General features: G+C 40.4%; 2 protein-coding genes across 6 annotated transcripts in view; one reads left to right on the forward strand and one right to left on the reverse strand.

Moving 5' to 3' along the window:
• Window positions 1-419, reverse strand: part of YARS1 (tyrosyl-tRNA synthetase 1) — a 28,724-nt gene extending 28,305 nt beyond the window's left edge. Inside the window, exon 1 of the mRNA XM_077769448.1 lies at window positions 233-419. Coding sequence (XP_077625574.1) covers window positions 233-397 — 165 coding nt within the window. The 5' untranslated portion in view covers window positions 398-419. The remainder of the gene's footprint in view (window positions 1-232) is intronic.
• Window positions 1-15,113, forward strand: part of S100PBP (S100P binding protein) — a 46,174-nt gene that overhangs the window by 10,323 nt on the left and 20,738 nt on the right. For 2 of the 5 annotated variants that reach the window (XM_077769449.1, XM_077769452.1), the window contains exons 1-5: window positions 544-567; window positions 6,459-6,571; window positions 7,287-8,131; window positions 8,974-9,062; window positions 10,031-10,134. In XM_077769449.1, the coding sequence (XP_077625575.1) occupies window positions 7,289-8,131; window positions 8,974-9,062; window positions 10,031-10,134 (1,036 nt within the window). In that variant the 5' untranslated portion in view covers window positions 544-567; window positions 6,459-6,571; window positions 7,287-7,288. Of the gene's footprint in view, window positions 1-543; window positions 568-6,458; window positions 6,572-7,286; window positions 8,132-8,973; window positions 9,063-10,030; window positions 10,135-15,113 lie in introns of those variants that run through there. The other 3 variants (XM_077769453.1, XM_077769450.1, XM_077769451.1) reach the window with 3 other exon arrangements.

Genomic DNA, 15,113 nt, shown 5'->3' on the forward strand with positions numbered 1-15,113 from the left:
AGGCTCGGCTCAACACAAGGTATCTGCACACAGGTGAGCCCACTGTCATTTCCGTAGGACCCAGATGATTGCTGCTTGACTGACCACCCAGGAGCGAGGGCTGCAGTGTCTCCGAGTTGCCTTGGCGCGGAGTCCCCGACCCCATACAGTTAGGACCCTGTAGTGGCACTGAGGGACACTGGACCTCGAGCCCCCAGTCCCTGACAGCGCAGTTCCAAGCCCGAGGCCCTACCTGCAGGTTGCGGGTGATAAGGTGCAGCTTCTCTTCAGGGCTCGGAGCGTCCCCCATGACTCCGTCGCCCCTGCCTCCCGCGTTCAGGCCGGCACCGCGCCGCTTCCTTGGTCGCCGCCGCCGCCGCGTACCGGGAAGTGGCACGCGGGCCCAGTTAGGTTGCATCAGCTGAGCTCGTCGCTCGGCTTGCTCGGCCTGGACCCGTCGCCTGAGAGCGGCCAGGGAAGAGTCAGGAGCAGCTGAGAGTCGAGCGGGTCGATGAGACGGGAAGGGGCGGAGCCAGTAGGCAGGCTAGGAGGAAGGGGGGGGGNCAGGCTTCGGCCCCGCTTCCGGAGGTGAAGAGCAGGAGGGATGAGGGGGTTAGCGTTCCAGGCTGGGAGGGGGATGGGGGCGCCTGTTGCTTCTCCAGGGGGCCGTACGTGACCGTCCACCCGGTTGAAGGGTTGGGAGGCCTTCGCCCTGCTGGGAAAGGGCTCGTTGTCGTTCCTGAGGTGATGGCGGCGGGAGGGGGAGTGTCCCTGCGCCCCACCTCCACGTCGGCTGGCGGTAGATGCCCCTCACCCTGCTGAGAAAGAGGGAGGCTGTCGGGTCGCCTGCGAGACGGAGAGTGCCGTCCGTGTCCCTGCCCAGTGGGGGTGGGAGGATGGGTGTGTTAGGTGGGTCGGGGGTGCGGCTGCCCCATGCCCCACTTGGGGGGCTGTTGCTAGGAAGAAGATCGTGGTCTTCCAGCCGCGCCTTGCAGGTGGGGGAGGGAGAAGATGACCCACCCCTCGGGCTGGCGGGGCCGGGGTCCAGCGGAGGTGTGGGTGTGGGTGGTCACTCTCAGGGTGAGGGGTGCACCGCGCAGGCCCGCGGAGGGGTCGGTTTGGCCCCTCCGGGGGGAGGGGCGCGGAGCCAGCCCGCGCTTCTCCCGCCTTCCGCGGGGAGGCGGGAGTTTCTTGGTGATTTCGGGGGAGGGAAGGAGGGAAGTTCGAAGGCCCAGCCCCGCGGGCCATGCTGTGCTGGGGCCGTTGCATTCGTAAGGAAGAGCAGGGGGAGCCCAAGCAGTACCTTACGAAGGGTGGACTTGGGCCGGGAAGTGTTCTCGGGACTGAAGGTGCCACCGGTTCCTTCTTGGGCCGGAGGGAGGGCCCCGGGGAAGGGAAAGAAGTGATTGAATTGCCCACCTGCTGCCGCCCCACCCTGATCTCCAGTTTCTCCAGGGTTTGTTAGACGCTGCGAGCTTTGGCAATCCTGTCTAAATTATCTTAGAAACGTTTTCCTTTAAAAAAAAGAAACCTGTTGCTGCAGCTTAGTAATATTTAGTTTTTATGACCCTGTGGGATTAGAGTCCTGGAATCCATAGCTAGTGAAATGTTAACCTAAAGCAGAGATTTCCAGCCCTAGGTTTTTTTGGGTTTTTTTTTCCCCTAGCCTACGGTATTTCCATTAACTTCAAAGGAAGTTGCAGAATTCTTACAGATAATTTCACTTCACTTTGATTTTGTTTAAATGTTATGCCCATTTTACAGAGTGATAAAGCCCAGTGTGTCGTTTGTGCCACGTGCCTCATATGTATTGCATATGGGAAAGGTCGGAAATCAAAGGCCTGTCCCTTGGAAATAATCCTTGCCTTTGGACATACCTATGGGATCTAGCTTGGTAATGGTCTTGGTTTTGGAACCTTGAAAGAGGGATACGGAGTTGTGTCTGGTGTTGCAGTTTTAGTGGCCTGAATAAAATAAGGCTTTGTGCTCTAAGGCCATAGGTTTTCTTAGGTTCGGTAAAAATAGCAAGGGAACCAGTTTCTGAGGTTGCAGCTAGGTGGTTAGAGAACAGAGCGAGGGGGTGGTAAACTGAAGTGTGAAGAAGGGGGTGGACAGGTGAGAGAGACATGCAAGGACAGAATAGGGTCACAGAAGGGATGGGGAGCAGAGGAATTAAGAGACAGACTTGGGAGATGGGGAAAATATTCTTCCCTTAAAAATAAAGAGATCTGATTTTAGGTGGCAGTTACAAAGCAAGTGCTAAGAAAGGCAGGTAATGGTAGAATGGAGACAGAGAAGTACTAAAGCCGTCTTGTGGAACATCATTCTAGAACGTAATTTTATCCGCGATTTTTTTTTCACCTCTTGCAAATTCATTAAATATCAACTTTCATTAGGATAGGGCTTTTAGGTTTAGAGTGCTTTCATAAACATCCCCTCATTTGATCTTCATGGTAATCTGTGTTTGAAGTTAAAAATTATCCCCCATTTTTCAGAAGAGTGTTCTCATCTGTTTTGCGGTTCAGAGACTTTAAGTGACTTGTGGAGGTCTCTGAATTTTAGCTCAGTTCCTCTATGCAAGATACTTCAGTAACCATTAGTTCACAGGATTTGCCTGATATTTCAGACATGCACACAAGTGGCAATATGGTTGAACGCTGGGTTAAACTAGAAGACATCAGAATAGACTGGATAATTTGTTAACAGGCGAGGACCTAGGGGGAGTTCTCTACTAGTTTAGCACTCTTTCTTACCATGTCTTTGCTTCCGTAAGCTTCTCTAGGGGTCAGGGAGGTGATGATGTGGGATGAAATAAAAACTATAGCCACTACTGATTAGCTTTTTCATTGTGCTTCTAGTGCACTAAGTGCTCTTTGTCCATGGTCTTATTTAATTCTGGCAACAACACTATGAGATAGCTACTGTGATGGTCTCTATTGTACAGAAGAGGACATTTGAAACTTCAGAATGTAATCCTTGTCTTTCTCCTTTGGCTTCTTAATTTAAAAATATTTTTATTCCATATTTTAAGCATGTAAAAATTATTTATGCTAAATAATACCATTATGCACACCATTCAGCTTTATCTTATTGATGTAGGCAGGCTGAATCTGAGGACTCAGGGGTCTTCCAGATTCCAGCTAAGAGAGTCCTTGGCTTTGTGCAGGCTAGAAATCAAATGTGAGCCAGAAGGAAGTGAGAACAGGGTTCACTGAATAGTGTAAGTGAGAGGGTATAGCAGATAGAGTATCTGGGAGACTTGGAAAAGGAAAAGTGAGTCTCTCTGTCACTTGGGGTTATGAGTTTATATTGGAAGGGGGGTCCAGGGTTCGTGTTCTTTCAAGAACCCAAAATAGCCTCTGATCAAAGGTGAATGTCAGGTGAACAATAGGTGTTATTCCATAAATTACCAAAGGTAAGGGGTATGATGCCAGTGTCGACCAAGGTTTGTTTGAAGCTAATGTCCTGGAACATGTTTAGGATCCAGTTCTCTTAGATGTTATCAGGTGTTTCAGGGACTAGGATGGAACTTAGAGGAATGATTAACTTTCTTGTCTCCCCTTGGAATGGGTACATAGCTTCATTTGTTTTACTCTCATTATGTTGCCGTATATATATTTTTTAAGTAATTTCTACACACCCAACATGGGACTTGAACTCATGATCCCAAGATCAAGAGTCACATGCTCTGCTAATTGAGCCAACCAGGCCCCTTTGCCATATTTCTTAGAGGTCTTTTTTCTTTTTGTTTTTTTTTAAGAAGTAAAATATTACAGATAGAATTGAAGATACTCATGCCCCCTGACCTTCCTCTTCCCTCTCTACCACCAGAAATAACCACTATCCTGAACTTTGTGCTTCTTATTCCTATACATATTTTTATAATTTAATGATGTATGTGTGTATCCATACACTGTATGGTACTGTTTCTTTAACAGATTGCAAGGAAAAAAAGATGGGGAGTCTATAGATTAAAATATAAAACATATCAGCCAATTGGCAGTGTGTGGACTTATGTGGAAACCGATTTTTTTAAATCTTAAAAAATACGACATTTATAAAATAATTAGAAATCTGAACCGTGTATTTTATGATAAGGAATTCCTGTTATTTACAGATGAAATAATGTGATGCCTGGGATTTGCTTCAAAATAATCCAGTAAGGGGGGCGGTGGATGGGATGAGATTTACTATGGGTTGATAGTTGTTGGGGCTGAGTGATGGGTCTATGGGAGTTTGTTATACTGTTGTTATTTTTGTGTATGTTTTAAGTTATATATAATAAAAAGCATTTTTAATGAGGAAATAAAATTGTGGATAGAATGATTTGTGCAAGTTAAAAATTATCTGCATATTGTATTGTTTTGCATAATTTTGCTCCCAAACTTACTGGAACATTCTCTGAAAGAAACTCCGAAAAGCCAGCTCTGTGCCTCTGGTTGTCATGTGGTTTAGGGATTGATGTTCTCAGTTGTCGTGAAGGATACTGGTCCTGTGTATGTACAGTAAAGTTTGCCAGGAACAAGGGTTTTCTTCCAGTGAGGTTTGGCCACATTCAGGGGTATTTCTCATGTTCTTCTATTCTACCTGGGAAGTCCGGGGAAGCCTGTGTTTAATAAAGTGGCTTAAATTATTTTTGCCGAGGGATCAGTATCTGTATCTTTCATAATATGTTAGAGAGTGTACTGAAATTGGAAGGCTCTGCCGTTTGCTGACTGACCCTGGGCAAATCTCTGACAAGGGTAGCAGAAAAAACATTACTTTTGGAATTGGACCTGGGTTTGGATCCTTGTTCTAGCATTATTAGCTCTGTGTGCTTGGTTAAGTTCCTTCCTGCCTTTTTAAATTTTTAATTTTTTTTTTATTTTTTAAGTAATCTCTGCACCCAGCATGGGGCTTGAACTCACAACCCTGAGATCAGGAGCCACATGCTTTACAGACTAAGCCATCCAGGCACCCCTCTTAATGCTTCTTAACCTTAGTTTCCTAAGAGTGAACATTTATTGAACTCTTCATTTGGTCAATACAACATGATATATGTAAATATTACTAAATGATTACCACAGTAAGAGTAGTTAACACATACCAACTCACATAGTTAAATTTCTTCCTTGTGATGAAAACTTTTAAGATCTACTTTCTTAACTTTCAAATATAAAATAAAATACAGTATTATTAAATCCTTTCTAATTCTCCTGTAATACCTCTCTTTTTTTTTCTTTTCTATTTCTCCAGTACTTTATTGTTCATACCATTTTATATTTTCTCATGTTAGTCCATAACTTTCAATGTTGTCTCCCTACCAAGGGTGGAAACCATATATCTTTGTTTTTAAGAAGTCTATAGAGGGGCGCCTGGGTGGCTTAGTTGGTTAGGCGTCCAACTTTCGCTTGGGTCATGATCTCGCGGTTCGTGGGTTCGAGCCCCGCGTCAGGCTCTGTGCTGACTGCCAGCTCAGAGCCTGGAGCCTGTTTCAGTCTGTGACTCCCTCTCTCTGACCCTCCCCTGCTCACGCCGTCTCTCTCTCTCTCCTAGAAATAAATAAAAACATTAAAAAAAAAAAAAGAAGTCTATAGAAACATGTTATCTTGCTCAGTGTTGTGTGATGATAGTAGCTCAGAAAATGTTTTCTGAAAGAATGCATGAACTAAAGCTAAAATTCAGAATGTGAAGGAAAAGTAGGGTGGGGGAAAATCACAGTTAAAAGGCTAACGGGGGGTTTTAGAAATTATTGAATTTAGTGTTTAAGCATTTCTTATAGCTTCTCAGATGTTGACGTGATGTGTGAAATATAAGCTTTTATCACCTTTCCCATCTAGAAAATAATTTAGATTAGGTCCATCTCTGTGTAAAAGCTAAGTTTTGATTGCATAAGTAATATACAAATATCCAAGTAGGATAGTAGAATGATACTGAAGTCTTCCCTTGAGATCTCTTGGTCCCCTCTAAGAGGTTATGGCAGTCATCAGTTTTATATTTTTCTGGATCTGTTCTTTGCATTTATATATAAATGGAAAATGAAACTTTGGTTTCATCAAGTTCATGATGAACTTCTAGATCTTGGTGAAATCTTAGACATTGCCTAGTACCCTTCTCCATCCCTTTCCCATTTTATAAATGAGACCAGTCCAGGGGTTTAGTGACTTGCCCAAATTCTTACAGCTGGTCAGTGATAGAAACAGGACTCTAAGCAAGGTCTCAGGACTCCCAAGGGCAGTATCCATTTTACTGGAGCAAATGGTAATTCTTAGCAAAGTACAAATTGTTAGGAGGAACAAAACTAGTTCCTTAGTTGCATAATTTTTCCTCCAAAGATTTTTCTTTGATGTTCTTGACTCAAAATCCAACTTTCTGGTATTTAAAAAAAAATCAAGATCAAAATTAATAGGTGGAGCACCTTAAAGCATAATACAGTTGACTTTGTAATTAGCAGAGTTGAAAGTGATGAGAAGATCCTCTAATTTTCTTTGTGCCTGCAGGAAGGTGGGAGTCAATCATTTTGACAAGTCTCCTGAAAGGAACAGCTAGCGGGAGCTGAAACCTTTTTCCATTTGGTCTCGTGGCAAAGAGATCACGCCAGCAGCTCCACACAGTATGGAAGACAATTCTTGTATTCTTAAAGTTTTTTTTTTTTAACTTCCAAAGTTATACATGTTTGTTTTTACAAAGCGTAAACTGTGAAAATCCAAACATTTTACGTAATATATATTTGCTTTGCTTGTATGTTGTGGATATTATTACATGATAGTATATACTGATCTATTTCATTGTGTTCTTAAATACAATGAATGTGAAGTATTCCGTAGAATGAATGTACCATGATTTCACTGAATAGTTCTGGTGATGGACATTAAGGTTCTCTCCAATATTTGACTATTTTGAAAAATTCTGCTTTGAACATCTTTATAAACGTATCCATGTGTGTTTGTACAGCTATTACTGCAGGGAAAATTGCCAGAAGTAAAATTGTGGGGTCAAATGGTACTGCAAGTTAGTCTCCACAAAATATTGTGCTGACTTAATATTCTTTTATTCTGATTGTGAGAGTGCTTGTTTCCTACATCCTTACAAACTTAGATATCATGACATCTTAATTTTTACCGTTTTGTTGTGAAAAAAAGCACGTCACTGATTGAATCTGTATTTCCTTGATTCTGGTAAGGTTAAATATCTTAAAATTCTTTCTCATGTTACAAGTCACAATATAAGAATTTGAAATATCAGGATACTACTACTCTGTAGAACAGATAGAAGTTAATATAAGGGGATTTCCTGTTCCTCAGTGAAATTGCCTCTTATTTTTCCAGATATGACGTGCTCACTATTGCCCTCTGAACAGTCTTCTGGGACTTCTCTCTTGCCTAAAGACAATGCCCCATTTTCATGGGGTTCCTCAGATGAGGATGAATTGGATGACTCCTTGCTGGATCTGTCTGAGGGAGAAGAAGATGATGGCCATTTCAGTTTCACAGAGGAAGATATTCAGGAGCTCTTAAAGGATGATGAGCTATCAAATGAGCACTTTTCTTGGGGAGGAGGGTTGCTTAAAGATGACAGCAGGCATGTTGAGAAGGGAGGGAAAGGGAATCAAAATCTATTTGATACTTCCCAAGAGAAAAATTCATCGTACACCATGGGACCAGTAGCTGACACCCCTGGCTTCTTAAAACTACCTCAACTAAGTACATCAGTTGGTCACGGACCAACCCCTACTAAACCATTAAACAGACACTTTGCACTAGAAAAGAACCTTATAAAAGTAACAGTTGCACCATTTAATTCAACAGTTTGTAATGCTGTGCTTGATAAGAACAAGACTGATTCATCCAAAGATCTTGAACAGCCCTCCTCCCTTGGGGAAGAGATGAGAGAAGATGGTTTTAGCCCAAATGAGAGCAAACTCTGCACTGAGTCTGAAGGGATCAGTCCCAGTCATTCTGCTTGGGATATGCCCCCACTCTCTTCTCCAGACAATAACTTACAGGAAACTGTGTCTGGTAAAAATATGCCTGACAGTAAGAGACCTCCACCTGTATTCTCTCAGATCTTGGACAATTCAGAGACTCCTCATATGGGGTCATCCTGGAAAAATGAATCACATAAATCAAATTGTGAAATGACATTTCCAGTTGTTTCCAGTTCATCAAACAAAGTAAGTATATTTTTTCAAGATAAAGAGAAAAATTCTTTTCAGTAACAAGTGGTATAGCAAAGCTTTGTATTCATCAAACAAATTGGGATTTGAACTCTGACTAGAACTGTGACCTTGGGAAAATTATTTAGCCCCTCTGGTCTCTCATATGTCTTATCTATAAATGAGACTAAATAACACTTCACACATATATGGTAAGGATTAATGAAATAATGTCAATATGGTAACTGGTATATAATATTAAGTTGCTACTTATTGACTAATTACTAAGATAATTATGATCTTACTATTATTTTTCCTTTCTATTTTTTAATGTTTTTTATTTATTTTTGAGAGAGAGTGCGCGAGCAGGGGAGGTTCAGAGAGGGAGATACAGAATCTGATGACAGGCTCTAGGCTCTGAGCTAGTTGTCAGCACAGACCCCAATGCAGGGCTCAAACCCACCAACCACAAGATCAAGACCTCAGCCGAAGTCAGACCTTTAACCGACTAAGCCTCCTAGGCGCCCCTGCTTTCTTTGGGTTTTAACCCTAAGTGTCAGTCTCTGGTTGCCATGCTAAATGAGATACAGCACCTGATCAGCCACTGAAGAGCTAAAAAAATGTTGGGCAGTCTACCTAACCTCTTTAAGCCTGCTTCCCAGTCTATCATATGGGCATACCACTTAGGGTTTCTTTCTTTTCCTTAAAATTAGTCATTGTCTCATTTAAGGCATCTGCTATAGTGCCTGTTACACAGTAGGGTTCAGGAATATGCCTTTGTAGCCCTTACTTTAAGAATAGGTCCTTAAATGGTGTTTTCAGGTTTTTTTCTGATAACTGTCTTCTGCTTTGAACGAAAGCAGGGTGTCCTTGATGAGGACTCTGGGAAGCTGAAAGTCAATGAGAGAAGACTAGGCAAAGTCGTACCTGTTCTGCAAGCCAAAAGGAGGTAACACTGTGATAATATTCTGGTTTCTGTTGGTGCTCTTCAATTTCTTTCTTCCCCTTCTCAGTTTCCCCTTAGTGTGGAATAAAACCACGCACCAGGAGTAAGCATACTCTAGGTTCTGGGACCACTAACGTAGCTGTGTCACCTTGGGCAAGTCAAATAATCTCTGACTTCAGTTGATTTGTCAACAAAATGAGGCTAATGATGCCTTCTCTGCTGTTTCACAAGGTTATTTTGAAGAGTCAAAACGGCCTATTAGTGAAAGCCCTGTATAAGTATAAGACTTCTTTTCCCGTGTATGGGGAGCCCTGGTCACAGATATGATAGGAAGTCAGAATAATTTTAACACAAATATTAAAATACAGCTCTGTAGAAGATCATTTAGTCATCTCTCCCAACTTGAATGCAGGTGTCCTTGGTGGAAAATTCTAGGAGAGGTTGCAGATTTGGGTCACTTTACAGTCTGTTCTCTTGTTGCCAGGAGATGGCACTGTCTCTACATGGGCCTTTTCAATTAGCAGAGCTAGTTTTTAGGTTGAGTCAGATTGGCTTCCTTACAATGGGATTTAAAAAAAATTTTTTTTGTTACACATATTTATTCTGCTTTAAATTTTTTTAAGTTCATTTATTTTGAGAGAGAGAAAGAGAAAGACACAGGGCAGTGAGAGAGGGAGAGAGAGAGAATCCCCAGCGCTCTGCACTATCAGCACAGAGCCCTATGCAGGGGACTGGATAATCTTCACTTTTTTTCTCAATTCACTTATCTTCCTTTTTTTCTCAATTCCATACTTGATTTCAGCTTTATACTACATGACTAACACTGTCTTCTGTCATTAGATTTTAAAGAGTATTTTGCCTCTGAAAGTTAGTTGTACTAACTGATCAGCAATATATGACTTCTCTCTACAAACCCTATACTCATGGTTCTAATGGACTGTTTTTCCTCCTTCTGGTTTGCTTTGTTCAAGGACTAATGTTCCGACGTTTTCACAATCAGATCTAGAAAAGCAGAAGCAAAGTTATCTCAAGGAAGTCATTGCTCATATAGCACACCCAAAGGACACTAACCAAGGTAACATGGTAACCAAAGAATGGCATGTAAAAGATGTGATGGGACTTCTTTTTTTTTCCAGTGTAATATAGATAAAACTGGGAGATTATTTTGAATTTTCTAAAATTGGTGAGACAGATAACTTCCTTATCCAAAGGTTTTTACTTTAAAAGATTATCTACCCAAATAATCCCCCGTGTGGTTTGGCTAACCAGTATTAGAGAGGGATCCAAGGAGACTCATACCAGTACATGAAGAGTGCCTCCCCCATGGCTGAGGGCTGTAACCTGACCTGTAATTTTCTGATAGGGAATTTTTTGTCTGAGAAATAGAAGTGGATGACCAGGGGCTGCTTAGTAATCATTAGTGTTTTATTTAGAATTATTTATTTTCCCTGTTTCCTTCAGGATTTAAATGTAAAAAAGCAGGCATTTCAAATAATATTCTGTATCTTGGCATTTGAATAAAAAGTTTTGACTACCTTCCAGATTCTTCAAGCTGAGTTCTCCCTAGTTTATTAAAGGCTATTACAAAGCAAAGTGGCTGGATTCTTTGTCCAGCCCTCAAAAGATTATAGTCCGTGTTCTCATTCATCCTGGACTAGTAGCTGGTGGGAAAACTAAAGGGAGGGAACTTGTGGGGTATACTGAAGGGGCTGAGGTTAGAGAGGTACTGATAAAAGTGATCTTCTCCTTAAGATCACTCCATTTTTGGTCATCTTCAGCTTCTTTCTCTATTCATTTAGCAAATCTTCCTCAAATATTTTCAGTGGTGCTAAGTTTGAAGATTAAGGATTGGAAATGTAAAGAGGACCAAAGTAGGGTCCTGGCTCTCTAGCAATTGATAGTCCAGAGAAGGTGAAGATGATTACATCGCAATATTGTTGAGTGCTCTAAGAGAATTCTATATAACATGCACTGGGAACAAGGAAGGAGCACTTCTGTTTATGTTTGGGGAGAGTGGAGGATGCCCTAGGTAGGCTCCATGGGGGAAATAATTCTGTTACTCTAAGACCTGTCATAAATTACTAGGAAGAGTTTTAGGGGAATTCTTGACCCAAGATTCGGAGGAGCCTCCCCCCCCCTTTTTTTTCCAAATCTTTAATTATTTAGTAGTTTTGGAACTGAGGCATCCAGCCAGAAGAATTTTTTATTCCAAGTCCTTTTATTTTTTACTCAAAGATTTCATTAAGCAATCAAATACTACTTGTACGGATTGCTCAGCCCTCTGCTTGTAAGATCTTTTTGTTTGAACTATTTTAAAGTTTGTGGGTTTTTTTTTTTTAAGTTTATTTATTTATTTATAAAGAGAGCAGGGGAAGGGCAGAGAGAGAGGGAAAGAAAGAATCCCAAGTAGGCTCCACACTGTCAGTGGAGAGCCCGACGCCAAACTCATGAACTGTGTGATCATGACTTGAGCCAAAATCAAGAGTCAGATGCTTAACTGACTGAGCAACCCACGTGCCCCTCGTTTGAACCGTTTTAAAGGTCTGGTGGAACGAGAGACACTTCCTCTCCTATCAGCCCAGACCCCTCGCCCCAGGTCATTATTTGGAGGGGCAGATTAAGAGAAGTTTTTGTGTGTTTAACCTCTGTGGGAGAGACTTGAACATTGCTTTTCCCTCTGTGAGGTGACTTTTATGTCCTAGGCAAGTCACACTGATGATATCCAATTATAATTCCCTTCTTGTATGGTGCATTTAGAAGAGAAAATTTCACAAGAAAAGCAATACGGAGCTGCTCATGTTACAGCGTCTTTCCAGTCTCTTTCCCATTTGGAAGTCCCTCTCCCACTTTACCGTAATAATCTATGTCCCATGAGAAGCAGCCAAAATAACACATATCAAAGAAAGACAGCATACTTTAGTGGTTGGGAGAGTAAAGTCTGGTTTAGAGTTAACTTCTGGGTTCATACCCTAACTCCACTGCTTACTGGCTCTGTGACCTGAGCCAATAAAAACTCAAGTTTTCTTATTTGCAGAATGGGTATAATAATGAGATTTAGCATATGTGAAAGTTAATACTTGTCTGCATAAGTATAATGCATAGAACAGTACCTAGCCACTAACAGTACCTAGCCGCCAACATTAGTTGAATACTTGGTATTATTTGCAAGAAAAGGTATCTTTTCAAATTGAAGTTTTTATAGGTAAAGTAGTATGATGTCAGGTGTCTATTTTCAAATCTTAAAAAAAAGTCAAAACCTTGGAAAATTAGAGGAAACAACTTTAACAAAATGTTGATAAATGAAGCAGAATGATAGTTATGTAGGAGTTCATTATATTTTCTACTTTGTTTTTTGTTAATTTTTTTTAACATTCATTATCGAGAGACAGAGAGACAGAGCATGAGTGGGGGAGGGGCAGAGACAGCAGGAGACACAGAATCTGAAGCGGGCTCCAGGCTCTGAGCTGTCAGCGCAGAGCCCGATGCACGGCTCAAACTCACGGACTATGAGATCATGATCTGAGCTGAAGCTGGATGCTTAACCAACTGAGCCACCCAGGTGCCCCTATATTTTCTACTTTGGTGTGTATTTGAAAATGTCCATAATAAAAGGTTATTATTTTTTAAGTGTGTCTTTTAGGGGATTGTTTTTTGAATTGCCAACATCACCAATTTTTATTCTAAAAATTTCACAGGCCTCTGGCACTTGCTTCTGCTTTCCAGAAACCCAGTGTGATACCATGTTTTTGTGTTACTTCCCACTACCCACTACTCATGTGTCCGAAGTTTAAAGATTTTGTACTAAATTGCAGAGGAGAATGTGGATATATTTCATTCCTCCTCTATTTTTATGAAGTAAAGAGTAGCCAGAAACAAAAAGAGGAAGCATATAGTGCCTCCTGTCCTTTTTGATAATGTTAGGTGCTATTTCACCTTGGAAAAGTATAACTCTTCAGGTTCTTTATTAGACACAGAGAAATCAGTCGTCCTGCCTATTTAGTTTTAATTCTCTATAGGGTTAATCATCTTCTTTCACTTTATCAATAATGTGTGTGTTATTGATACAGAATATAATAATGTAAGTCATCCTTCGACTCCAGTATTCTAATATAAATATAATCTCTTTTTAGTTTAATGCCAGGTGAGTCTTCAATAGCATTTCTGAAGAAATACCAACAACTTCCTTCCTGTCAGTCCAGCTAATGGAAAACTTTATATGGAATGATAAGTTCTTAGAGTAGAAAAGGAGCATGAAGATCTTCTCTTTAATCTACTAACATATAAATCTGTTCTATATATCTTTCAAGTGACCATTCAGCCTTTGCTTAGAATTCTAATAATACAAAACTCGTTAACTCATGAAGCAGGCCATTCATTCCTTAAAAAATTCTAATTGTTAGTATTCCTTACACTGAGACAAACTCTACTTCCCTGTAGTTTCCAGTAGTAGTTCCTAGTTGTGTCCTCTGGGATCCAAAAACTAACTATTCTCTTCCATAAACTTAATGTATTCTAAGGACCTTTTCATGTTAAATATCTCAAATTAAGATTTTTAATTATTACAAAGTATTATATAATTTATTATTCCATCTTGGATAATTAGGTCGTGCCCATTTTCATTACTAATGCTGCAGTGAACATTCTGGTCAATAAATATTTATGTACAACTCTTATTTCTATAGGATGAATACCTAGAAGTGGAATTGCTGGGTAAAGTATATAAATATTTTAAAAACCTGTGTTACATGTTACCAGATTGTCCTGCCCCCCCAAAAATTGTATTAATTTTTATTGTCACCAATTTGATAGGTAAATTTTAACGTATTTTGTTTTAATAATTAGTGAGGTTAAACATTTTTTATCTATGTTTATTGAAAATATATATTTAATCATGATTTTTAAAAATCATCTAGTATCTAATTTATATTCCAGTTTCCCCAGTTTTCCCAAAAATGTCTTCTTGTAAATTGTTTAAACAGGATCTAATCAAGGTTCATGTGTTTAGTTATTGTCTCTCTAGTCTCTCTTAATCCAGGTCACTTGTTTTATAGATTGTCTCACATTCTGAATTGTGTCTGATTGTTTCCTTGTGGTGTCATTTAACTTGTTCCTCTATCCCCTGTATTTCCTATGTATTGGAATTTGGATCTAGAGGAGGGATTAGATTCAGAGTAAGCATTTTTGGCTGGTATAATTCATAGGCACTGTTGTGTATTCATCCTTCATCAGATTAGGGCGCACCACGCAGTGGCAGGATGTTTTTATTTTCTCTTTTTCTTTTTGGCATGGTGTTCTAATAGTGATGCTAAGTTTGATCACTTTGTTAAAGTAGTAACTGCCATATCTTTCCATTGTAAGGTGCATTTTCCCCTTTGTAATTAGTAAGTCATCTATGGGGTGTTGCTTTGGTATCATTTGAATATCCTGTTCCACAACAGTTGTTAATTATTTTAGTATTCATTTATGATCCTCACCTAAATCAGCTACTACACTGAGACTTGCATAGAAAGTATTCATTTTCTAAATAATATAATTTCTTTTGCAATGATTACTCTCCATTCTATAAAGATATTTTTAGTATCACTATTACCTCATAGATTCTTAAAAATTATTGTGTTATAATAGTCCTCATACATAGTCATTACTTTTTTTTAATGGTCTATTTGTCTCAAATTTGACCAGTGGGAATTCCTTCCTTCAAGTGGGCTCCCGTGTCTTCTGACATGACCCCATTAATCTTTTTTTAAATTGTGGTAAGAAAAATAATACCAAATGACCAATTGAATCATTTTTTAAGTCTATTTGTTTATTTTGAGAGAGAGAGAAAGAGAACATGAGCAGGGGAGGGACAGAGAAAGAGGGAGGGAGAGAACCCCAAGGAGACTCCTGTCAGCGTGGAGCCCAATTCTGGGCTTGAACTCAAGAACTGTGAGATCATGACCTGAGCCAAAACCAAGAGTCAGACACAACCAACTGAGCCATCCAGGCACCCCACAATTAAACCATTTTTAAGTGTGCAGTTCAGTAGTGTTAAGGTGATTCACATTGTTGCAA

This window comes from Crocuta crocuta, unplaced genomic scaffold (assembly GCF_008692635.1).
Source record: "Crocuta crocuta isolate KB4526 unplaced genomic scaffold, BGI_CrCroc_1.0 scaffold351, whole genome shotgun sequence".
Classification (NCBI taxonomy): domain Eukaryota; kingdom Metazoa; phylum Chordata; class Mammalia; order Carnivora; family Hyaenidae; genus Crocuta; species Crocuta crocuta.